Source organism: Ochotona princeps, chromosome 24 (assembly GCF_030435755.1).
Source record: "Ochotona princeps isolate mOchPri1 chromosome 24, mOchPri1.hap1, whole genome shotgun sequence".
Taxonomy (NCBI): Eukaryota; Metazoa; Chordata; class Mammalia; order Lagomorpha; family Ochotonidae; genus Ochotona; species Ochotona princeps.
This window is the reverse complement of record NC_080855.1, coordinates 18843918-18869411: the sequence shown is the minus strand read 5'-3', so window position 1 is coordinate 18869411 and position 25494 is coordinate 18843918. Positions and strand designations below refer to the sequence as shown.

The 25494-nt window shown below is 53.5% G+C and overlaps 1 protein-coding gene across 2 annotated transcripts in view; it reads left to right on the top strand.

Moving 5' to 3' along the window:
• The window catches only part of ABCC1 (ATP binding cassette subfamily C member 1), a 108818-nt gene that overhangs the window by 42559 nt on the left and 40765 nt on the right, over nt 1-25494 (top strand). The window contains exons 4-10 of one of the 2 annotated variants that reach the window (XM_058680872.1): nt 325-462; nt 2051-2176; nt 13457-13518; nt 15191-15322; nt 21391-21624; nt 21809-21986; nt 22138-22299. In XM_058680872.1, coding sequence (XP_058536855.1) covers nt 325-462; nt 2051-2176; nt 13457-13518; nt 15191-15322; nt 21391-21624; nt 21809-21986; nt 22138-22299 — 1032 coding nt within the window. Of the gene's footprint in view, nt 1-324; nt 463-2050; nt 2177-13456; nt 13519-15190; nt 15323-21390; nt 21625-21808; nt 21987-22137; nt 22300-25494 lie in introns of those variants that run through there. The other variant, XM_058680873.1, reaches the window with a different exon arrangement.

Below are 25494 nucleotides of genomic sequence, written 5' to 3'. Positions count from 1 at the left end.
ACCTCCAGTAAACCTCCCAGTACAGCGTGCCATTAGGGAATAAGGACCCCACTGGGACTTGGATGCTGACAGTGTCTCCCAGATGTCATTCAGCTGCAGGGGGCGGGAGTTGTGGACTCAGAGGCCAACTATCCTATCCCCTGGGAGCAGGAAAGGAGTGAAGGCATCCCCCTGGACCGATCGCCCCTCGGCAGTTCTTGCACCCCCTGAGCTGACTTCAGTCCTTGCCCCAGCCTTACCTGCCTGCCAGTCCTTGGGACTGTTGGCGTCTTGGGTTCCACCTTGTCTTCACTCCTGCCTGTCGTGGGCACCCATCTCTTCCAGCTGCTCGCCACCTTCCTAATACAGCTCGAGAGGAGGAAGGGGGTGCAGTCCTCAGGGATCATGCTCACTTTCTGGCTCATAGCCCTACTGTGCGCCCTGGCCATCCTGAGATCCAAAATCATGACTGCCTTAAAAGAGGTAAGTGGTGACCGCCTCTCGTGTGGCCTTCCTGCATGCCCCCGGGGACAGATGCCCTGGGAAGGTGTCAGGCATGGTATGGGAACCATGGCTTGATCCCATCCTGTTCTACTGGGAACTGGCCCAACCTTTGTTCTAGAACCTTCTTGGCTCTGAGCTCCACTTCGCAGTGCAGCTGTATGGGCCCCAAGGACCAAACTGCACCACTCTGCAAGAGCCTCCTTCCAGCAGCGGCTGGCAGGGCCAGCTCCAGTAAAGGAGCTGTGTTTGCTGAGTGGCTGTGCCCTTAGGAGAGTTAGATGTGTCCCTGGGTTACCTTTGTGTCGTCAGCCTCCACTCTGCTGCACGTGGGTCCCAGGAATTTGGAAGTGTGTGTGCTTTAAGAATGCCGCCTGCTCTTCCCTGTGTGCTGGGGCTTATCAGGGTTGTTGGCAGGAGGCAGCGAAAGCAGCAGCAGGTGCTGAGTGAGCACCGCAGCATAGCTTGTCTTGAATCGCTGTGGCAGCTGCCGTGGGACTGGGACTGTGTTTTCCCAGTGTCCCCGGAGGCACCAAAGTGACTTTTAAAAAATTTGTTTTGAAAGACAGCTACAGAGGAGGAGAGGGAGTGAGAAAGAGAGAGGTTTTTTGTTTTGTTTCCATTTGTTGGTTAACTCCCCAAATGGTTTTAAGAACAGGCTGAAACCCAGAGCCTAGAACTCCATCCAGGTCTCCCACATGGCTGTCCATGGAGGTCCAAGGACTGGAGCTACTTTCCCAGGCCAAAAGTAGGGAGCTGATCGGAAGTAGAGCAGCCAGGCTAGGAACCGGTGCCCGTGTGGGATTGTTGGCATTGCAGTTGCTTAACCCGCTGTGCCACAGTACCTGCTCCCATCTTGGCATTTTGCGGAATGTTCAGGCAGCTTCCTGACCTCCACCCTTGCCCTCGAGTTAAGAAAGAAGTGTCCCTAGTGCCACACATTCTTGGAGAAACAAAATCAGCTTTGGTTGAGGATGGCTGGTCTATCTGTAAGTAGGGAAGCTGAGTTAGGGAGAGGAGACTCCAGATCCCACAGCCACTGCCCTCAGAGCCTGGGCTCTCATGCAGCTCTTTCACTCCCATGCCTTGACTCCCTTCCCCATCATGGGACGTCCTCCCAGGATCTGGCAGGCAGTGCTGTTCCCCGCCTTTCTTCTGTCCCACAGGAGAAGGTAGGGTACGGGCAGAGATGTGTGTGTGCATGGGCCTGAAGCCAGCTCTCCTAGCAGTTTGTAAAGAATCAAGCTTTATTCAGGGGGCTTTTGAGGGTCAAGATCAAAGGTCTGGCTGTTAATCTCACAGTCTCCCTAGGGAGACAGCCCAGGTGCAAGCTTGGGTCCCCTTCCTCATACATAGTCTTACCTGCCAGGAGGTAGGAGACCTCGACCCCTTGCCATCCTCCAATCCTAATCACCTCTGGTTGCTGTGTGTGTGTGTCTCTGAGGGCAGCTGAGCAGGAGGCTCAGAGGGGACAAGGATGGCTCTGAGGGGCAGGAGGCTCAGGGGACAGGTGGTGGTCCGACTCCCGCAGCCCGCTCGGGAATGACTGTTCCTTCTTCACTCCCCGCAGGTCGCCCAGGTGGACCTGTTTCGCGACCTCACTTTCTACATCTACTGCTTCCTCGTACTGGTCCAGCTTGTGCTGTCCTGTTTCTCAGACCGCTCGCCCCTGTTCTCCGAAACCATCAACGACCCGGTAAGTGACCAGAGACTCACACGTACACATGCGTGCACCCGAGTAAGCAATGTCGCATGGCACCAAGCTGCTGCCCCTTTAGGCTCTGTCCTGTCTCACTGTTCAGATGGGAAACCTAGGCTCTGCCGTGGCCCCAAGTGGCCTCAACCGAGAGCATCCACTGTACCGCTGCAGGCCATGCTCTGTCCTACAGGACTATGGGTCGTCTTGCCTGGCGTGGGGATTTTAGGAAAGGCAACCAAATGTGTAGATGTCACCTCATGGCTCGTACTCTCTGTGCAGGCTTGGTAGAAAAACAGGAGGTTCTGGCAGATGGCGCTGTCATCCTGTGGCTGCAGCTGAGGGGTGGCCCAGGGCTCCGCAGTAGCCCCCCTCCACATGCATCCTCATCACAGTGTTCTACGCATATCATACTGCCTTTCCAGCCTTGTGGTGTGCCCTTGGAGTGACACCCTTGGTCTGTTCTCTCAGTGTCAGGGTGTTCCAGTAGGAACAGGGGGCAGGGAGAGGCGGCCTGCTGCTCCTGCTGGTGGAATTTAAAAAACGGCTGTCTCCTGCCTGACTCCTTCGTTCCTTCGTGTCCTGCTGCGTCTGTTTCCTCTCTCCTCCTTGTGTCCCTCTCCTTCTGTCATCCCCCATGTGTCAGGCCCCATCTGGCAATGGGGCCATAGCCCTGCATGCAACGCACTTCTTGTCCCCTGCAGGCCAGTGTTGTCACGGGAGGGGAGACAGACAGCAAGCTGGGACCCAGGTGCACATCCCATGGTGGTACCTGCTGAGAAAGGAAAAAGCAGTGGAGCGAAATGGAGAGTGGCGGTCAGGGTGCCGTGTGATTTTGGGTGACAGAGAAGGAGGGAGCAGAGTGCACACCCACGAGGACTAGCATTCCAGGAGGGGAATGCTAGTGGCCAGAGGGGGCTCAGAGCGGAGGCCTGAGCGCGGGGCAGTCTCCTGGGCTTTATCAGGCGTGGCGCAGGAGGCTGCGGGGGGAGTGCTCGTCAGCTGCCAGGGTCCTTTTGGAGGAATGCCGAGGCTCTATGGGGATGACAGGAACGCTTGGGGTGCACGGGCGTTGGGTGAGGGAGGAGTTGGCACCAGCCGTAGGAGTTCAGGAACCTGAGTCTCACTGTGTTTTCCAAGGGGCTTCCTGGGATTTCTCTGCTCCTGATGAGCACAGATGGAGAAATTTGTGATCTGTTCATGAGATTGTGTGTGTGTGTCTGAACATGCATTCTCCTAGGGTCTGTAAGTGTGAGTGTACACTTGTGAATATATTTGTGTGTGTGAGTGCATACTTATGTATGAAGTTCACCAGGCAGGCCTGGGGCCTCCCCAAGGAGGGGCCCATGCATCCCAGGTAGGATGAGTGATTTATCAGGGTGTGGCTGATCCCCGCAAGGGACAGCTTCTCGCTGTCAGGCTGCTCTGTAGAGCCTGGGTGGCTCTGGGGGGGTAGACTGAGTTGGGAGGATGTAGGGATTGCCTGATGCTTGGAGCTGCCTTGGACCCTGAGGCTGAGTCCCCTGGCTACAGGCCATTTTGATAACATGGGGGTGAGACTTGCTGGTCTCCTTGGCTTGTTTGTTTGTTTCCCCAGGGTGCTTGGCTGACTCAAGGAGCTGGCCTGCTTCTTCCTCTGTGCTGGGCACAGTCCTGACAGCCTGAGCCCGGGCCTGCTCGGCCTCACCAGGGCAGCATGAAGCTCCCAGCTCGGCAGCTTGTGGCGAGGCCCTGGGGCCAGGCCAGGACGCTCTGTGTCTTCTCTGTAGTTCTTATGTGTCTGGTCCTGTCGTTCCTACTCTTCCAAAGGATGGAAAGCCTGGTTGCTTGCCTCCCATGCAGGGTGGTGAAAGCCAGGCATGGGCTGGTCCGTGCCTGCCATCTGAGCACAGCCTGGGGAGGACACTGCCATTGGCTGGTGCCATCCGTGGAATCAGCCTGGCCTTCCTCGGGCCTCTTAGAAGTAGTAACCCAGCAGGACTGCCATTGACTTCTGGGATTTGCAGTCTAGACCATGGATTGGCAGACAGCATGCATGACCTTGGCAAAAATGTTGTATTGGAACATGGCCATGCCCCAGTCACCCTGTAATGCCCTTAGCTGGAGTCATTCTAAAGGTTAAATGCTTGCCAGTGAGAGTAGGCAGGCCTGCCGAAGCGGAACACCAGCACACTACTTTCAGACAGAGGACTCGCTTCTCACTCGCCCTGAGCCCGAGTCGATCCCAAGTGCCACAGTGGTGCATTTTGGAGTATCCTGTGACCAGTCCCTCCCCCCCACACCGATGGGCTCTGTGTCCACAGATTGAACTCAGCATGGACTGAACATAGGGAAAAAAACTCGCACCTGCACTGAGCACTTTCAGACTTGGCCCTCTTGTCGCTGTTTCCGTAGCGTGCCATCTGGCAGCTGCTGCCACAGCATGTGTGCTGGCCATGTTAGAGGGTATCCACCTGCCATCCCTCATGTCGGGAGGACTGGATGCACATGAGCCCTGGACAGGGTCCATGCAGGCACTGCTCTGTTTCATAGGAGGGACTTGAGCCTGGGTGGGTGTGGGGATCCCCAGAACCCTGAGAATCCGGGGGACAAGCGTGCTGTTCCAAGCTCTGTCCAAGACCACTGCATTCAGTAGCATCAAGTGACTGCAGTTAAGCGGTCCTGGGTGCGGACAGGGCCCTGCTGAGTGTTCTCTGTAAATACATGTCAGTTGAGAGGCATCCTCGTTATCTGGGAGAGTCTGGAGGGTCTGTGCTGGGACTTGACAAGCCTCACGCCTAAGCAGCTGGTCTTCAGGAGTGAGAGCATCCCCAGAGCGCTCCCGGCCTAACTGCGCACCTCCTGATGTCTGCGAGACAGAAGGACACAGAGGGACAGGTGGACGAGAGCAAGCTGCCATCCGGTGTTTAATTCCGCAAATGCTTGGAGTGACTGATGCTGGGCTGGGTTAAGGCCAGGAGCTCGGCCCAGATTTCCCATGTGGGCGGTAGGGACCCAAGTATACTTGACCCATCACCTCCTGCCTCCTAGGTTGTACCTTAGCATAAAGCTAGACTTGGCAGTTGAGTCAGGACTTAAACCCAGGCACTGCAGTGTGGGGCATGGGTGTGTTAGCTGCAGCTCAGTTATGGCACCAGACACCCACTCTATCATTGGATTTTATGACCAAATCCTAGTTGGCACACAGTGTCTCCTGCCATGCCCCATGGTCAGGGCAGTCATGTGCATCAGCCTGGGACAAGGGAAGTGGACATAAGGATCCTTCCCCTAGATGGGGGACAGTGCACAGCGGGCTGAGGAGGGCGATGACATCCTGGCCCTCCTTGAGAAATGCCCCTGAGGCTTGGGTTCCGCTGGGGTCAGCAGGGCAGTAGCCAGCTAACTGCCCCTGAGATGAAGGCGGAGCAGGTAGGCTCAGGCAGGACAAGATCAGCTAGATTTACAACCCTGGGCAAAGTTGCCCTTCCTTTGGCCAGCTTTGGCATTTCCTTCCTTAATGTGCACTGTGGCTGCCTTTGCTGTTGCCTGGCCTGAGTCAGAGATCTGTGACACAGAGAGGGTGCTGTGTGGGGTCTTCTCTGCTAGTATCCTTGTCACACGCTGGGCTCAGGCCACAGGCAGCCTGGAAGATTGGGACTGTCTAGCCACTCTGCCATTGGGCAGTCACGTGATGCACCCAACCTCAGACAGTGGTCCCGGCCCTGCCTTGGAGTGTCAGGGTCAGGCGGGGCCGCTGCCCAAGTGCTGAGTCACACAGTGGGTTGGCCTCCCCCACTGGCCCCGCACCCACTGCGTGACTCAGATGGCTATTCTGGGCCTGGCCTGGCGTCTGGGTGGGGCTCCTCCCATCCGTCCTGGGAGCCAGGCCATGGCTGACCATGCCTCCCAGGGCTCGGCAGTGGGAGGGAGTCTCCTGTTGGTTCCAGGCCCTATCCTATATGGCTAATGCTGCTGCCACTCCTCAGGGTAGGGAATCTGTAGATAGGGGCAAGGAAGCCTTGTAAGGCCACTTGGTAGATCCCCCTTTCCTAGTGGGGTCCTTGGACCAGCGGTGTGGGCTGTGCATCCCAAGGAAACTTGTTTGGAATGCAGTCTTGTCCCCAGCCCCGGACCTGTGTACAGCCCCCTCCTCTGCCCCTGGAGGTTCATGGCTCAAATCATTGAGTGATTTAGCAGAAGCTGCTTGAGCTTCTGGTAACAGGAGGAATTTTCTCATGAACGGTGACTGCGAGCAGTTCACACCAACACAAGGGTGTGCGTGGCGACCCACATGGCCAGCACTGGGCAGATGCAGTTCCCAGTTTGCTTCAGGGCTTTGGTTACATGTATGTCCAGGCAACTGGCTTTGGTGTTCAGTTTCTGAAACTCAAGGCTTCATTGTCTTCCTTGAGTTCCCGTCTGTCCTCTCTTACATCTGGCGACATTCCTGATGTCAAGTGACTATTGTTTGATGTGACTACCTGAAGCCCCTGTCAGGATGCGCAGTGGAAGTGGGAGGGGAGGAAGTTTCCTGGTACCCATTCATGATCATCTGTGCTCCTTCCATCTTGCCCTCCCCCCCACACACACCAAGGAGCCTAATCTTGAACTTCCTCTTCCCTTCTCCTTCCTCCTTTCCATTGTTTGAGAATTCAGGGTCCAGCCAAGCTGAACTGGACCCCTGCTGTGGAGACAAGGGCGGGATTAGGCGGGATTGGGCGGGATTGGGATCAGGCAGCAACTGCCAGAGAGGCCCCTCCACCCACTCCATCTTCCCACCCCCCACCCCCACCCCCGACCCTCATCATCCCCTCCATTGGAAGCTGAGTGAGGGCTCTGGCTGCCCAGGTGTGGTCCTCAGCTTAGCCTGGGGCTCCAGTTTGGGGGTGTGTGACAGGATGGAAGCTGTGCCCCACAGTCGAAGGAAGGACTCCTGGCTAGTGCTGGAGGCTGGAAGGAGGCCGGGGAGGTGGCGGGGAGTCTTCTGATTGAGGTTCTGGCATGGGCTTGGCCCAGCAGTGGGCAGAGCTTGGTGGGGAGCATGTCTGGGGAGCCCAAGCAGAAGTGGAAGGGACCAGAAGAGCCAGGGTGCCCTGGATGAGAGGTCAAGGGTGGGAACTTTGGGCTGGAGGCTGGGAAGACCCACCTGACTGATGGGAACCTGTGAGACACTCTTGGCTTGGGGGTATGCTTGGAGATTGCTTGGGCTAAGAGGAGGCTGCCACACACACACAGGGATCATGTTTTTGACATAAACGCTGAGGTGCTAGTAGACTCTGGTGCTCCGCTGGCTGAGGGAGTCCTGCCTGGGGCCGTTGTACTAAGTCGCTGTAAACCATAGGGATTCTGGTCCAGTCCCCTGGTGCCAAACATCTAGTGTCTGCAGCTCACTCTCTTCATGTCAATCAAGCTGGCTCTTCCACCCCAGCCAGGACCTGCTCTCGAGACTTTCATTTCCAAATGAATATGACCAGTCGCGTTCCCGGTCTGGGAGTCCCCCAGCAGGCAATGTACCTCCCCTGCACACATGACCTCAGGATGTTGTCCAGGGTTTCAGTGGTGTGGGACCGGCTTGGGTCATTACCTCCTGAACTCTGTTTTCCCTCTCCCTGGCTCCTTCAAAAGCTTGGTTATCTTTGTCATCCAACCATTCTTTTCTGTGTCAGATAGAGACTTCTGGAACCCAGCCGAAAGAGTGCTGCCTTGGCCACCAACAAAGAGGAACTCCATGTTGGCCTCTGTGTCTGTAACTTCAGATAACCCGACCGTCCATGTCCGCCTGTGGAGGAGGGGGCAGGTCTGGGGAGACACTCGGCCAGGTTCTCCCAGGGCGCAGAGGGGCACCATGAGCGTCTGGTCCAGGATGCAGATTGGCTTCCTCCTGGTGCCTATGCACTCCGCTGTGCCCGGGGTGGCCTCAGGGCCTTGCTGAGCTGCACACAGCCTTGTGGGTTGGCCTTCACAGGCTGTTTGCATCTTCCACATTGATGCCAAGGCTGAGAGAAGACTGGGTTTGGAAGCTGGAGGTCAACTTGGGATGCCTGGTTTCATCTTTTGGGAGTCTCCATGTCCCCAGGGGCTTGTTGGGAGGGTCCATGTAAGTTGGAGTGGTTGAGTTTCTCTCTGAAGGGCCAGTCTGTCGATTTTTAAAAAAGATTTATTTATTTTTATTGGAAAGGCAGATTTACAGAGAGGAGAGGCAGACAAAAAGGTTCTCCATCCACTGGTTCACTCCCCAAGTAGCCTCAATGGCTGGAGCTGAGCTGATTCGAAGCCAGGAACCAGGAGCTTCTTTGGCGTCTCCCATGGGTGTAGGGTCCCAAGGCTTTGGTCTGTCCTCGACTGCTTTCCTAGGCCACAAGCAGGGAGCTGGATGGGAAGTGAAACAGTTGAGACATGAACCCTATGCGATCCTGGCATGTGCAGGGCAAGGACTTCAGCCAATGAGCCATCTTGCCGGGTCATTATTTTTATTTTAAAAAATCATCTACTTATTTGTAAGACAAGTTACAGAAGAGAAAGAGACCTTTCCACTGGTTCCTCCTCAGATGACTGCAGTGGCTGAGGCTAGGTGAGGCCAAAGCCATGAACCAGGATCTCTGTTTTGTTTCCTCAGGAGTGGCAGAGCCCTCTTGCACTGCTTTCCCAGGCATGTAAATATGGAGCTGGATCCAAAACAGTGACACTCGAACTGGTGTCCATATGGGAACAGCATCACAGGTGGCTATCTCACCCACTGTGTCACATGTTGGACCTCTCGCTCATTTCATGTGTATCGCCACTAAGGAATTTGCCCATGGTCACGTGGCTAGTTACCAGCAGGACTAGGATTCACGCACTTTTGCTCCCCGTGCCCTCGGCTCTGTTGCAGTCAGTGTTCACTGTCCAGGTTCTGTATCTGTGGATTCAGCCAAGTGAGCACTGGAAATATTTGCAAAAGAAATCATGTCTATGGGGCTGGCATTAAGACATGGCCGGTTAATCCACTGCCTAGGATAGGAGCACCAGTTTGAGTCCAGCTCCCTGCTAGTGTGTCTGGGAAAGCAACAGAAAATGGTGTGACATCCTGTGCCCCCGTCACCCACAGGGGAGACCTGGATGGAGCTTCTGGCTGCAGTCTGTCCCAGCCATGGTCATTCAAAGAGTGAACCAGAGGCTTAAAGCTTGCTAGCTAGCTTGCTTGCTGTGTCTTTTCCCCCTGTCCCCCAGCTCTGCTTTTCCAGTAAATCTTTAGAAGATTGCATTTGTTCTGAGCAGGTATAGGACTTTTGGCTCATCCCTGTACCCTACATGTTCATTAGTGGCTAGTTATTCACTGCCCATGCTGTTAGGGATTCCAGGACATCTGGAGATGATTTGAACCCAGGGGACGTGTCCAGGTCCTATGTCAGCACCACACCATGTTACATGCCCATGGGGGTCCCGCTCGGCCCACGTGGAGTTCCCAGGACACGTTTTTGCCTCATCTTGGAACTGCCCTCCCCCCACCTTCCCTTCCCTGTGTGACACCCTGCTTTTGTCCCTTGTTGACAGGCTCACAGATTCTAGTTCTGTGTTTGCATCTTGGTTTGCTTATTTTAACTCTGCCTCCCCTAAAGGCAGAGAGCTGCATAGCTCAGGAGACCTCGCTGTCTCATCACCCTGCTGTCCCCAGCACTTTGCCACCAAGTCTTCATTAATATTTGCCCAAGTTGTCAGTGAACCGCAGCCGTCTGTGTACCCTATGCCACCCTCAGTCCACCAGCTCCTTCACATTGCAGCATGGGCAGGACATGGGGGCTGCAGGTGAAGTGGAGCTGGCAATCAACCCCCTGGGCTGACCGGGGCAGTAGGCAGGGTCGGGGGCAGGACAGCATCAACCCTGGTGAGACACTGTCCAACTTGCTAAGCCAAGCTGCTGCCATCGCCTCCCTGAGCAATGTCATTGCCTTGGGGTGCAAAAGCTCCAGTCTTCAGCACAGTTCTGGAGAACTTGGGGTCACCCATCCCAGCTGGCCATCCTGCCAGAGCTCCTGAGCAGGGGGTACCACCACACTCATTTCCTGCATATGAAATCAGGGCTATGAGGTTCTGGGGGGTTGTTCCAGGGCCTGGAGCTAGAAGAAAGACAGCAGAGACAGGGTTGGAACCCAAGCCCAGCTGGCCTTTGGTCTATCTGGACTACCTGCATCTACCCTTTTTTTTTTTCAAGTGTTTAGTAACTTTTAAAAATAGTTTGACTCAGAGAAATACAGAAGTGGTAGAGCTACTGTATGTCCTTTACCCCACTTTCTCCAGTGATGTTATCTGCAAGATAAGGATGTGTTTGTTGTATTGTTTTAGAAGTTGACTCAATGGACAAAGCCACAGATCTTCCTTCTGATTCGCTCCCCAAATGACCTGGTAGGGGCCCAGGCACTTGGGCCATTTTCTGCTGCCTGGCCAGGCGCATTATCAGGGAACTGATGCACTTGGCTTGGAAGGAGCTCAGGATTTGAACTGGTACTGCAAAATGGTATGCTGACATCCTCAAAGGTGGCTTTCCCTGCTGCACTCCAGTGCTCACCCAAGGATTTAAAAAACAATTTTTGCAGGAGGGGATAGTGTGACACAGTGGGTCATAGTGCTACTTTTGATGCCAGTATGCCATGTATGCGCTGGTTCAAGTCTCAGCTGTTCTGCTTCTGATCCAGCTCCATGTGGAAGCAGCAAAAGATGGCCCCAGTACTTGGGTCCCTGACAGCCACGAGGGAAAGCCAGGTAGGTTTCCAGAGCCTTGCCTTTGGCCTGGTCCAGCCTCCTAGCCAGTGCGGCCCGTTTAGGGAGTGAGTCAGTGGATGGGAGATCTCGCTCTCCCTCCCTCTCTGTAACTCAACCTTTCAAATAAACATGAAATAAATCTCTCTTTTTTTTTTTTAAGATTTATTTATTTTTATTACAAAGTCAGATATACAGAGAGGAGGAGAGACAGAGAGGAAGATCTTCCGTCCGATGATTCACTCCCCAAGTGAGCCGCAACGGGCCGGTGCGCGCCGATCCGAAGCCGGGAACCTGGAACCTCTTCCGGGTCTTCCACATGGGTGCAGAGTCCCAAGGCATTGGGCCGTCCTCGACTGCTTTCCCAGGCCACAAGCAGGGAGCTGGATGAAAGTGGAGCGGCCGGGATTAGAACCAGTGCCCATATGGGATCCCATGGCGTTCAAGGCGAGGACTTTAGCTGCCCAAGAAATAAATCTTTAAAAATGTGTAATATAGTGATCTGACCTAAAAACACAGGTAGATCTTTAGAATTGCCCAATATTTCTATGCGCTGTGGTTGAAGGGTGGTTTATGAAAGCACTGTAGAGCACTGTAATATACGTTTCTTCCTTAGCTAGATATTTCCCCCTCAACTCCCCGACCACTGTAGGGTCAGCTCCCTTGCAGCAAAGATAGGAGTTGGGTGGAGAAATGCTTTGTTCCGTTTTCAAACCACTGACTCGGTTCACTCTCATCTCTCTGTTTTTATTAAAAAAAAAAAAAAATTTTGTCAGAATGTGTTTCTAACTTATATTCCTCAAAAGTTTAATGGCCATGCTGAAATGTTGCTTGTTTCCCTATCAATGACAGTGAGAGTGTTTAAGTGCACGCAATGTAATTTTTGCATTTGACCTGCACAGGGTGACCTGTGTATGGCCGATGGGGAACCTCCATGGGTGACTCCTGCTGCTTTCTGGTTTCTTTCCTCTTTTTTTAAGATTTATTTATTTTTTTGGAAAGTCAGATTTACACAGAGGAGAGACAGCAATCTTCCATCTGCTGGTTCACTCCACAAGTGGTCACAACCGCCAGAGCTGAGCCGATCCAAAGCCAGGAGCTTCTTCCGGGTCTCCCACACGGATACAGGGTTCCAAGGCTTTGGGCCATCCTCCACTGCTTTCCCAGGTCACAAGCAGGGAGCTGGATGAGAAGTGGAGCTGCCGGGATATGAACCAGTGCCCATATGGGATCCCAGAGCATTTGCAAGGAGGTTTTAGCCAATGTTAGCCAATTGAGCCATCGCCCTGGGCCCTCTACTGTTTTTTTTTTTTCGCTGTAGGGTGGGAAAGGTATTGGAGAATTTACATGTGTCATCTCTTGCCTCGCAACTTTGACAAGGATATGCTGTAAGTCTAAACCAAAACCAGAATCTCCACAGCCTGGTTTCGGGCTGAGCTGGCTCCCTGGGCATCTGGGGGCTAGGGCCTGGATCTGGTGTCCATTTGGCTCTTTCCTGGCCAGAATAGAGGACCACTTCATTGGAGTCCACCATCTGGTCCGGCTCTCTGAGCATATTCCGTCTGCCAGAGGCGGGGCATCCTTGGCTGCAGATCCCATCCTCATATGATGATGCTCACCTTGCTCTTTGGAAATAAAGCCTTCGCTGTGGCTGCTTTGTGGCCCTGGTGGCTCTCTTGTGTGTAGGCTTGTTTCATGACCTCCCGTTGCCATTTGGATGCAGACTGACATGCTTGGTCCCCCTCCTTGTTCCTGGAGTCTACAGGGTTTCCTTTGAGGCCCCGGGGTCTTTGCACACACAGCTCACTTCTACTCTTCCTTGTCCTCTCTGTGTGATGGCTGTGGGACACCAGGAGACTAGGTCAGCCCCGGTTGCAAGGCCCAGGTCACCATTGCAGTTTTACAGCTGTTTTGTGTGGTGCTTGGAATCCCCTGTCTTTCTGGAACCTGTTGGAAGCTTCCGTCCTGTCCCTGCCCCTCTCAGCAGTGGGGCCTTGTGCGAGGTCCTTTGCCTCCACGTCTCTCTGTGGCCTGCCTCACGAACTGGTAAACGAAGCTCAAGTGAGATCCCCAATGTCTCGTGCAGACACCAGAATCGGCTAGTAGAGAGTAGGGACAGGTGTCATTACTGTGGTGGACCTTGACATGTCACGTTGGCTCTGGCGTGTGTGGAACAGCTGCTTGGGAACACTGGGTTGATGAACGAGCAAGTACATGTAGTCAAGGTGGCAGCGATGCCGCGTCTGTGGAGTTCTGTGGGAGACAGAAGGCCGCGTGGATATGTACTTCATGGAGTAATGCCTGGCCCTTCGTGGGCTGTCAGTGACTGGCCGCTTGTTCAATGAACGGAGGATGAATAAAGGAGAGATGATAGTAACACTAGCTCAGAGGTTTGGCCTGTTGCCCTGAGTTTGCCATATTTGCTGGCTGAGCTACTTTCTCCTCTCCGTGTGTGGCACAGGTCAGTGCACAGCCGATGTTCCTAAGGAAGACCGTCACCCGCTGCCCGATCCTGGCCTCACCCACAGGGTGATTCTCTAACGCCCTATGTGTTATGTCCCACAGAATCCCTGCCCGGAGTCCGGCGCCTCCTTCCTTTCCAGGATCACCTTCTGGTGGATTACAGGGTGAGTAAGGCTGGGCACTGGGTGGGCACCTCCCTCGTCTGCAGACACCCCTGTGTCCTGGGCCCTGGGCTCTGGGTGGGTGCCTCCCTAGTCTGCAGACACCCCTGTGTCCTGGGCCCTGGGCTCTGGGTGGGTGCCTCCTTCGTCTGCAGACACTCCTGTGTCCTGGCTGTGCCTGCGCTAGATGTATGCTCTCAGACACCAGCCCCATCCCCCAAGTTCATGACCTCAGGTAGGAAAACTCAGGAACCCTGAGTGCCTTGATGCTCGGAAAGGCCTTGTCTGGGTTGGCTATGCACTGTGCTGTAGAGGCTTTGGGTTTTTTTCTGTCAAGCTCACAAAAAAATTAGTTATCCCTTAGTAGCCTTAGGGAATTGGTTCCAGGAATCCCCATGGATATGAAAAGTCCAGACGCTCTAGTCCATTGTATGAAATGGCGTAGCATTTGCGTGTGAATTACAACATCCTCTGGTATACTCTGAGTTATCCCAGGAGTACTTGGAATAGCTAGTACATTGTAAAAGCTAGGTAAATGGACTGGGCCCCAGATGTAGTTTTAAAAATCATTCTGAAAGGTTAGAGGGAGAGACGAAGAGAGAATCTCCTTCTGCTCATTGACTCTTGGAATGTCAGTGCAACCAGAGCTGGGCTGGGCCAAAGCCAGGAACTCCATTCAGGTCTCTCACATGGGTGGCAGGGGCCCAGGCACATTAGGAGGAAGCTGGATTAAAAGTGGAGTAGCTGGGGCCTAGCACAACGGCTCAATGGCTAAAATCCTTGCCTTGCATGTACCAGGATATGGGAGCCGGTTTGTGTCCTGGCTGCTCCACTTCCCTTCCAGCTCCCTGCTTGTGGCCTGGGAAAGCAGCTGGTCAGGAAACCCCCAAGAGGAGACCCTGAAAAAGCTCCTGGCTCCTCCCTTTGGATTGGTTCAACTCTGACCGTTGCAGCCACTTGGAGAGCAAACCAGTGAATGGAGGATCTTTCTGTCTCTCCTCCTCTCTGTATATCTGGCTTTCCAATAAAAACAAATCTTAAAAAAGAAAGAAAAAACATATAAAATAATCTAAAACCTGCAGCACCTAGGGGCCTAAGCATTATAGAACAGAGGAGGAAGCGTGGAACAAGAGAGAGTATGTATGCTCTGTTTCCCACACGGGTGCGGGGGCCTGTCTCTCTGCCGCTCTCCCAGGTGCATTAGCAGGGACCCGGCTCAAAAAGAGTAGCCAGCCCCCAAAACTGGGGATCCACTATGTGTAGCTGGTGTCGCAGATGGCAAGTTAACCCGCAGTGCCATGGTGCCGGCTGCTCCTCAATGTTACGTACACAGCTCTTAAGAACCCGAGACCTCTTCTTTCCTGAAGACTGAGCAATGGTTACATCCCGTGCCCTGATGTCCATTGATCTGTGTTGGGATTTTCTTCAGCTGTCTGGTGGCTGCCCTCGGTCATAAGGTGGTGACCATGCAGTGGAGAGCAGACTAGCAGCTTTGGGGACTGGGGGCAGGTGGTGTGTGTGTTGTTGGGTATGGGGGTGGTGGCCATGTTGTGGAGGACAGACCAGTGGCTCTGTGTGTGTGTGTGTGTGTGTGTGCGTGCGTGCAGTGAGCCCCACCACCCTCCATTTTTCATCCCTGCCACTCATCACCTGCCCAATTGTGTCCCGGCCTCAGGCTGATGGTGCGGGGTTATCGCCATCCCCTGAAGGACAGCGACCTGTGGTCTCTAAACAAGGAGGACACGTCAGAGCAGGTGGTACCTGTTTTGGTGAAGAACTGGAAGAAGGAATGTGCCAAATCCAGGAGGTATGTATGAGCTTCCTGCCTACCCAGGGAGGCTGAAATTCACCATCGTGCCCGCTTCCTGCCTTGTGAGAAGGCCCCCTTTGTGGCCATGCCTCACTGGCTGCTTGGACTCCAAGTAGCTGCTTGGCTCAGCCGCTGCCTCCAAGTGGTGGGAGGGATACCCATCTCCCTAACAGGTGCTTGTTTTCTGCTGTTTGCATGACGTGTGAGAGCCGGGACGTGGGCAGTCTGATGTGTTGAAAGCACGTGGGAAGGAGTCGCTGCTGTGAGTGACTGAGTGGTCAGGGCTGGCCTCCCAGAGACAGTGGAGGGAGCAGGCTGTGTGTGTATCTGGGAATGGGGGTTTCCAGCTGGAAGGAACAGCCAGTACGACTATCCTGAGGTGCAGGCGGAAAGTGGAGTAGGAGGAGTGTTTGCAGCGGTCTTCTGTGCCGTGGTAGACAGACTTTTTTATGTTATATTTTAATTTTCATTTTTCTTGAAAGGCAGAGAAATGCTGATAGAGATCCTTCATTTTCTGGTTTACTCCCAGAGCCGAGCTGAAGCCAGAAGCATTGAACTTGCTCAGAGTCTCCCATGTCGGTGGCAGGAAACTCAGTCCTTGAGCCGTCGCCCGATTCCTCTAGGTGCAAGCAGCCCTGGGTGCAGGCACTGCAGGCTGGAACATGGGCTGTCCCACACTGTAACATCACTGGTGGCACCAGTGTATCCATGAAATTCCCTGGGTTGGAGAAGAGCAGGTGGTGACATGCTGTAGTTTCTGTGTTGTAGTGGCCCCCTGGGCTGCCCTGGGGTTAAGCGGGTCCTCAGGGCAGGTGCATGGGCAGTGAACCCTGCAGAGGAGGCCAGCCTAGGTTTCTTGGCCGCTATAGCACCCTCTCAGAATCCAGTTTGTCTTGGTTCAAGGTTCCTCCCAAGCCAGGATAGGAAATGGTTCTGCATCCCTGCACTTTGTTTTTGTCTTTCTGAAGAAAAACAGAGGCAGCATATCAGCAACCTCCTCACTGCTAGGAGAAGAAGTTGGCATAGACTTTGTCTGCCATGCAAGAGCCAGGATGGGTGACTACCCAGCATGATGACGCCAAGTGCAAGACCCCAGGCTGGAAAGTGTCCACACTGCTGCATTCTTACGTGTGTGACTCTGGAGAGCTCAGACATAAATGACATCCCCAAGGGACGGGGTGCAGGCAGGAGGTGGGTGGGAGAGCTGACGGTGGCCTTTTTAAAACACAGCCAAGTTCATCGCCTTGTGTGGATGGTTTTGTGGACATCTGCAGTGGCTGTGTGCTGTGGCCCACTGCAGTGTGAGTGCGGAGGTATTTCAAGGTGTTTGTGGAATAATGGGGTGAAAAGGCAACTTGGTTTTGGTGCAGAAAATTGTGACATCAGAATGCACAAGGAGGTTCCTCAACGTGTTTGTAGAAAATGAGGTTTGCAGCAAAATAAATTCCCCTTTGAGTTCCCTTTTCTGTGGACTTCCTGAAGTGAGCTTGTCATGTATAAGTGAGCTTGTCACAGAGAAAGGGCCAGCACCTTCCCCCTTGTCTGTTTTCCACAGAGGAATGTAAATAGCACAAACCAGAAATGACACAAAAAGACGCAGGGAGGAGCCGTCCTTGGGCCTGACCTTGGGTCCTGGAGTGCGCTGCCCCATGCTACCTCTCCTGCATTCCTTGAGGAGCTTGTCAGCACCTGTGGGGTCCCCAGGCACCAGGGCCTAAAAAGCCCAGTGCCACATGTCACAGTGTCCATGCTGGAACCTGCACCAGTCGCACCCTACCCCTCTATGGTTCCTGAGAGCCAAAGTACTCTCACAGCAGCGACAGCATCCTCAGCAATGATGAGGTGTGTTTTTGTTTTTTGTTTTTTGTTTTTGTTTTTTTAAGATTTATTTTCCTTGGAAAAACAGATATACAGAGAAGGAGATGGAAAAAGATCTGTCTGCTGGTTCACTCCCCAAGTAGCCTCAATGGCTGAAGCTGAGCTGATCTGGAGCCAGGAGCCAGGAGCTTCTTCCAGGTCTACCACATGGATGCAGGGTCCCAAGGCCTTGGGCTGTCCTTAGCTGCTTTCGCAGGCCACAAGCAGGGAGCTGGATGGGATGTGGAGCAACCTGGACTTGAACCCGTGCCCATATGGGGTCCTGGCACATGCAAGGCAAGGATTTTAGCCACTGAGCCATCACACTGGGAACAATGATTTTTTTTTTTTTTAAACATTCATTTTATGTATTTGAAAAGCAGAGGAGGAGAGAATCTGCTGGTTGACTCCCGGATGGCTCCAACAAACAGCCTGCGTCACCGGTCAGGTCTCCTCTCCATCCAGGGGCCCAGACACCCAGGCCATCCTCCTGCCAGCATGAGCTGGCTGGGAAGTGAAGCAGCCGGGACTTGAATGTGGTGTTGCGATACAGGATGCAGGTGTCGTCAGTGATGGCTTCACCCCAGTGGACCACAGCGGTGAGGTTTGACAGTGGGGTGACCGTAGTCTGTAAAATCCCCAGTAAAATACAACCTTCCCTCAGTTTGCACAGTGGTTGCCGTAAAGTGAAATGTTCAAGTCAGAGTATACTTAAACGTACAAAGGCGTATGGGTTTTCATCTGAAGATGGAAGTCACTCAGGTGGTCTTTCCACCTGCTTGGGTACCTGCTGGGATATTGCTGCCCAGAGCTGTCACATGCAGTTGGCAACAGTAGGAGTAGAGGCTGTGGTACCCGGGACTCTACAGATCACTGGGCAAAGCAGACTTCCTTGGGAACCTCTAGTTTTGAGAGAGAAAAAGGATGTGCAAGAATTCCACCTTGTGCCATTTGCATTGGTTTCTAAATTGTTGCCCAATGTCCAGCTGGGTTGATATTCTCCCTGCAAGGACTTATAAGGTCAAGGTGAGGTTGACACTCCCAGCAGTGGTTTCTAGAAGTATGCTCATGTCAGCCTGAACAAGTACCTTCCGCCTGTGGAAATCCTGGGTGGCGACTATAACCAGACCCACCCATCCACTCATGATAGTCCAAAAACCACAGTTATGGATTTAAAGGTCAGGCTCACGAGATATTAAAAAAAATACAGAATTTTATTTCATGAGGATCACCTTTCAGATTCTTTGCTTTTGCCTCAGCAGAAGGGTAAGGATCTTATGTCTCAGGTGACCAAGGCATCCGTAGCAGGAAGGGACTTGAGAAATGTCATGGAAGATGGAATTAAAGGTTAGGCTTGGAGCTGACAGCTTTTGGAGTTCCTGCATAGGTTATTCACTATGTGTAGCCATTGGACATGAGCTTTTCTGAGACTTCTCATGGTGCTCCATTCCTCTTCGCTTGGGACAAAATCACAGTCCAGTTTAACTGCCTTCAATGGGCAGCACCCCATCTCATAAAATAGAGCCAGCATCCCAACGAGCAGGAATGTTTGTCTTGTGGACAGCCAAGGGCCGGAGGACAGAAACCGCATGTACTGCACGGTGGGCATTTCCGATGGCTGTACTTCAGGTTCCCCTTTTTTTTTGTATAAGGATGACGTCCCGGGGATTGGCATCTTCACTCTCAGGCTGTGTCCCTAACTGGGTTGGTCTGTCTTCGCTCATCCCGATTGCTCAGGCCTGGTAACATGAGCAAAACGTGCTGCAGAGTATGAGCGAAAGCCGTCGCAGTTTGACTCCCAGCCTGGGTTTTATGGGGTCTAATGCAGGCAGCTTGTCCCAGCCAGTGACCTCCTGTGACATAAACTTCAAAGCCCCTGTCCTGCTCACCCTGCCCTGCCACCTGCCCTGGCCCCCGTGAAGCCCTTGGATGCAAGGTTTGTTCTGTTCAATCTGCCTGGGCCATACTTTTCCTCCCCAGTCTTGAAGCCTCAGCTTAAACATCAGTTCCTCCAGACAACCCCACGTGGCAGTTCATCTCCCATGGCTCACTTAGGGAGTGAACCAGTATGTGGAAGATAGAAGATAACCCTCTTTGTCCTGCTACTTTTCAAGTAAACAAGTAAATCTTCCAAGAGTTTTAAGGTGGGAATAAGATTTCTGGGTTATCTGGACAGGACTGATAGAGTCGAAACCTATGGGACTGATAGTCGCAACCTAGTCCCATCAAAGGGTTTGCGCCCCAAATGCCTGCAATGGCCAGAACTGGACTGGGGCTGAAGTTGGCCACCAGGAACTCATCGCAGGCCTCTGTTGTAGGTGAGAGGTTATCACAGACTATCCCTGCCTTCCATTCTGGGGTGTGCGTTAGCAGGAAGCTGGACTTGGGAGCAGAGTGGAGTGTTGGACCCAAGCACTCCAGTGTGTGTGTGTGTGTGTGTGTGTGTGCTTAACAGTGTATTCATTTTTGTTTGAAAGGCAGTGACAAGTACAGGGGATGAGGTGGAGAAAAAGCCTTGAATTCTTGAAGTGCCCACCACAGCTGGTACCAGGCCAGGCCAAAGCCAGGAGCCAGGAACTCCATCCAGGTTTGCAGGCAAGGGGCACCCAAGTACATGGGCCCTTTGCTGCTGCTTCTCAGGCAAATTAGCAGGATGCTGGACAGGACTCAGAGGAGCTGGGACTCTGTCTCCGGCACACCGATACGGGACATCGGCCTCTCCAGCAGTGGCTTAACCCACTGAGAGTGTCTGGCTCCATGTTGGGAGGGGAAAGCTGCACTGTGTCAGTATTTACTGCTATATGACAGGCTAGCCTAGGTGGTCAGTCCTGGCTTAGGGTCTCTGGTGAAGTTGCCATCACGTTAGCGGCCAGGGCTGTTGTTGTCCTTACCTGGGCCTGCATCATCTGCTTTGGGGCTGCATACAGCTGGTGAGTTCGTACCGCCTGTTAGCGAGGGCTTGTCGTGGGTTCACCGGTGATAGAGCGCGACTGCTCAGGATGGGCTGTTGGTTGTGTGTAGAACACATGACTGGGGGAGGCAGAGAGTTCTGGGACCTAGCCTTGGGAGGGATGCTGTTGTCACTACTGTGCTCCATAGGAGAGGACTCTCTGGGGACCTTGGAAGCTACCAGGAGGCTTGGTTCGGGGGCCCATTTTAGCCGAGCTCAGTTATCCTGTTGATAACCATTATCCTGTTGAATGAACCTGATAACCTTTTTCAAAAAGCAGTTGGATTTATTTGTGGGCTTTTATTTATATATTTATATAAGATGCATTCACTTGAAAGGCAGAGAGAGAAAGACAAAGATCTTCCATCCAGGTGATTCACTCCCTGTATGGCAGCCAAGGCTGGGCCATACCAAATCTCAGGAGCCAAGGGCTTCTTCTAAGTCTCCCTCATGGGTGCAGGGGGCTCAGGCACTCTGCTGTTTTCTCAGCTGCATTAGCAGAGAGCTGGATCAGAAGAGGGTCAGCTGGGATTAGAAACAGAAGCCTGCTGTTTTACTTGCTGTGCCACAATGTCGGCCCCTCTTGTGCTTGTCTTGGTTGTGCTTGTTACATAGTAAGTTTTGAACTCGGCAAGTATGATTCTTCCACCTTTAAAAAAAATAAATTTTATTTACTCATTCATTGCTTTAAAAGGCAGAGAGCACTCCCGTTTGTTAGTCTGTTCTCCATATGCTCCCCACCCCGTGACTGGGGCTGGAGCTCAGTCCAGATTCCCTGTGACAGTGCCTAGGAACCATCACCTGCGGCCTCCTGGGGTCCGCGTTGGCAGGAAGCTGCCAGAGGAAGCTGGGTGATGAGCCCAGGTTCTTCTGCATGAAATGTGGGCTTCCTAGCCAGTGCCTGGCTCTCACCCAAGGTTTTCCAACTCTGTCCCTTTCTCAGGATGGTCCTGGCTGTCCATCATCGCTCCCTTAAAGTTCCATCAGGAAGCCAGCAGGGCAGGGCTGGCATTCCTGAACTCACTTTTTGCAGCAGCCTCATAAGGTACAGGGCTGCTTTGGTCCCAGTTTACAGATGAACCAGCTGAGGCCCACAGAGGTTCATTGAAACCTGCCAAGGAAAACAGCCAGGCCAGATTTCAAACCCACAACTCCCAAGGCCAGATCTACAGCCTGTATGCCAAGTGGGGCCCATGTGGTGACTTGTGTGTCCTGCTCAACCGGCCCCGGGGACTCCTTCACGCTCCTTTTGTTCCAGGCAGCCGGCGAAGGTCATGTATTCCTCCACCAAGGAGCCCGCCAAGTCCAAAGGGAGCTCCAAGACGGACGTGAACGAGGAGGTGGAGGCTTTGATTGTCAAGTCACCCCAGAAGGAGCGGGATCCCTCCTTGTTCAAGGTCCTGTACAAGACCTTTGGGCCCTACTTCCTCATGAGCGCCTTGTTCAAGGCCATCCATGACCTGATGATGTTTGCTGGCCCCGAGATCTTAAAGTAAGCCCCTTCCCCCTCCACCACCCCTCTGGCCCCTCGCTGGGCTCTCACGTGCCTCCTTGGTGGGACCTCCCACCTGTGGTGCTTGAGAGGGTCACCCATTCCAGTCTGCGCTCCCCTGTCCTTGCCCCAGTACAGAGGGTCTGCGCCAGTCAGCCCGGGCCCTCTGCTTGCCACCCCACAGGCTGCTCATCAAGTTTGTGAATGACTCCGAGGCCCCTGACTGGCAGGGCTACTTCTACACGGCACTGCTCTTCATCAGCACCTGCCTGCAGACCCTGGTGCTGCACCAGTACTTCCATATCTGCTTCGTGAGTGGCATGCGCATCAAGACGGCTGTCGTTGGCGCCGTCTACCGCAAGGTAGGGGCTGCTTGGGAAATAACCCCTCTCCCCTCCAGGCGGCTGACCCAGGATGCAGTAGGGGAGCGGGGAGAGAGAGAGAAAGAGAGAAGAGTTCAGGGTTCATCCCCTGACACACTTAACCTTCTCCCCCTCCCGCTTTGCCCTGCAGGCCCTGGTGATTACGAACTCGGCCAGAAAGTCCTCCACGGTGGGCGAGATTGTCAACCTCATGTCTGTGGACGCCCAGAGGTTCATGGACCTGGCCACGTACATTAACATGGTCTGGTCAGCCCCTCTGCAAGTCATACTTGCTCTCTACCTCCTGTGGCTGGTGTGTGTTTGACATCATCTCTTCCCCGCCCCCACACCCTACTTTGCCCATCGGGAGGGACTTGCATGAGGGGTGGAGTTGGGGAACGTGGGTATCGCTGATGGACGCATGCTCAGCTATGGGTGTGTCTTGCTGTCATTCATGTTTTCTTTGCTGTCTCCTGAACCCACTCCTGGACGTCTTGTTCCTTCCCTGAGTGGCCAGGCTTCGTCCTCTTCTCGTGGCATGGCTCCTGTTTGCATTTGCCTTCCCTTGACATTGTGTGTGATTAACAACCCCACAACATGCAGCGCACTGTCTCTTCTCCCCCTGTGTGTCTTCCCCAGTGCTAACCAAGACATTCATTCCTTGGTTCCTAATTATGTTAGTGAAGAGGCTGTTAGTTGCACAGCAAAGAAATCCTTCTGAAAATAGCCGAAGCAAGCAGGGCGTGCACTGGGGATGCATATGCTTTGAAAGTGTAGGGTCCCAGCTTCAGGCACAGGTGGATCCAGGAACTTATTCTCCTCTTGGCATGTCTCAGGCCTGTTTGCCTCTGGGTTGGCTTCGTTCTCACTGGGAATTTCCCTGCGTGGCTCCCATAGCTTTGAGGTTAGGTCATCTTTGCAGAGAATACCAGGAGCAGCGGGGACAAGGCTACCTTTGCCTTGGCCAGTCTGGCGGAGTGTCTGAGTGGTGCAGGAGGCGGTGGTCCTGAAATGGCCAGCCTGGGTCCCGCTTCCTCTCCCACAGCAGAAGGGCTGTGGCTCACGTGGACTTGGACATGAACCAGGGCAGCAAGGAGATGCTGAGCAGAGTGACCTGTCGCATGACTTGTGCCTGGCTCTGTCTCCCCAGGGGCCTTCACTCGTGTACTTGCTTCTCTCCCAAAGAGTGTCATAGTGTCTGTCCTTCAAGCCTGTGACAGAGGCCCCCCTCCACCCCCAGTTCCTCAGTGTTCCTCTCTTTTGGATGTGATGGCTTTGGTGTAACAAGTGGTGTGGCGTTACCTTCCAAAGTGGTTCACTCTGTGCTCGGGCTCTATGCCCTTCTCTCCTCATGGCTATCTGTGGGTGGACAGCGTCTGACTTCTCTTTTGTCTTCTTTGTGGTCACAACCACAGCAGGGTCCAGTATACAGTGAATACTCAGATTCCCTTTTATGTGACGGGAGAGAGAAAACCCATGCACTAGTTCCCTCCCTAAATGGCTGCCATGGCCCGGGGCTAGGCTAAACTGAAGCCAGGAGCCGGGCGCTCCATCCTTGTCTCGGGTGTGCACACAGGGGCCCAGGTACCTGGACCATCCTCTTCTGCTTTTCTAGGTGCATTAGCAAAGAGTCACATCGGAAGTGGAGCAGCTGAGACTTCAACTGGTGCTCATGTAGTTAGTATGCACGTGTTGCAGGCAGCAACTTCACGTGCCTTATCACGATGTCATTTCCTGAGGTTGGCTTGTTTGGACTGTAGGTGATACTTTTTTGTGTGTGTGTTTCTGGAACATCAGTTCAAGAAAGCATTGCTCGTCATAAAACTCAAAGAGAAAAGAACCACATTGGAATTGAAATGCCCAAATAGAAGTTCTTTCTGGACTGGCAGTTTGTGGTCTCTGTATCCCCAGCGAGGACTGCCATGGGTAGAAGTACTTAGCGGACGCTCTTGGCAGCAGTACCTGCAGGCTTGCTCCTGGAGCTGTTGGGGAAAGTCAGTCAGCATCACACCATCACTGTGTCGCACACTGCTGCACTGCTGACGTCCGAGGCCACAGCCTTTGCCGTGGGGAGGGGAGGGGCTGCGTGTGTGAGTCGAGCGTAGCCTAGGGGTGGGACTGACGCAGAATCTGTGGCTCCTCTCATCCTTCCTCCTCCTCTGCTGGGGTTCTGAGCCTCAACTGCATCATCTTCAGTTGGCACTCCTGATGATAACAGCAGTCGCAGGAAAGAGGACACGTCAGCCAGGGCTGCAGGTCCCATTCATAGAACCAGCACCTGGGGTGCAAGTGTGCGCAGCGTACCTGGGTGCTTGGCTGCTCTTGCAACCGATTCAGGATGTTCTGGTCTGCAGAGGAACCATGTGTGTTGGCTGGGCAGGGATCGTTGAAATACCTGCTGGAGTGGCAGCAGCATCTTTGTGGTTCTTGGAGTGGCACCCCCAGAAGGTGATGGTTTTGAAGGGACAAACACACCTATTTGTTCGTAGCACACCTTTAGTAGAAGGAAACAAATCGTGTTATCTTATTGCATGTGTGTCACGGTGCTTCAGACTGTTCTCAAAATGAGCACGCATGAGATATGCTTGTTGTGATGCACAAATTTTTGAAATCTGCGCACATGAGGCTTGGCAGAAAGTTTGTCAGAAATGCATACTGTGGGCAGGGGAGTGGGTGGACATTTTACTGTACCGGAATTCTGTTTGCTCGTGACCTCTTGGGGGTACCCTCGTATGTTTCAACTAGGTGTGGGGTGACGGCTTACCCTCTCCAGGTATCCGTTTGTGTGTGTGTGTGTTTGTGTGGCTTAGAAACTGGGGCAAAGCCACAGGTCAGTCTCTTCTCGGCCCGCTTAACAGAATCTTCTGGTCGGCAGATGGGGTGGGAGAACAGGTTAGCCTCTTATCCACACATCTCAAAGCCGCAAGGCTTGGAGCACTGGTTTTCCTTTGCTCCTTGGGCAACAAGGTCTAGCCTGAGCCAACAAGGTGCCTGTGCTGAAAAATCAGTGTGCTGAATTGGGGAGCCCCATGCCAGCCTGCCCTGGAAGTGTCCACGAGGGCTACAGCTTCTGGCCCCCGTGGCTCCCTCCTCCAGACTCACAACAGGTGCTATGACCTGCCAGGACTCGCATGCCTCACCTTAGGGTCATATGCATGGCTGCAAGTCAATAAAAATAATTTAACAAAGAATAAAGATGCAAGGGGTCCCAGTCCCTGGGAGAAACCCAGAAAAAGCTTCCTGTGGTCTTTGCCCAGCTTGGGTGACCGAGAGACAGCCGCAAGTGAGCATTCACGCATAAAGTGTCATCACCCAGCAAAGCCCCCTTGAGACTGCGTCACCAGGGCTGTGTTGGGGGGTGGCTGGCCCCTTGGGCTCCCTCTGCCCAGCGTGTCCCAGCCTCTCAGAAGGGAGCAGGTGGTTCCACATGAGCTGGGAGTTCTGTGCCCAGGGAGCTACTCTAGGACCAGTCTATTCATGATGGAAACAACCCCCTCCCCTGTGATGG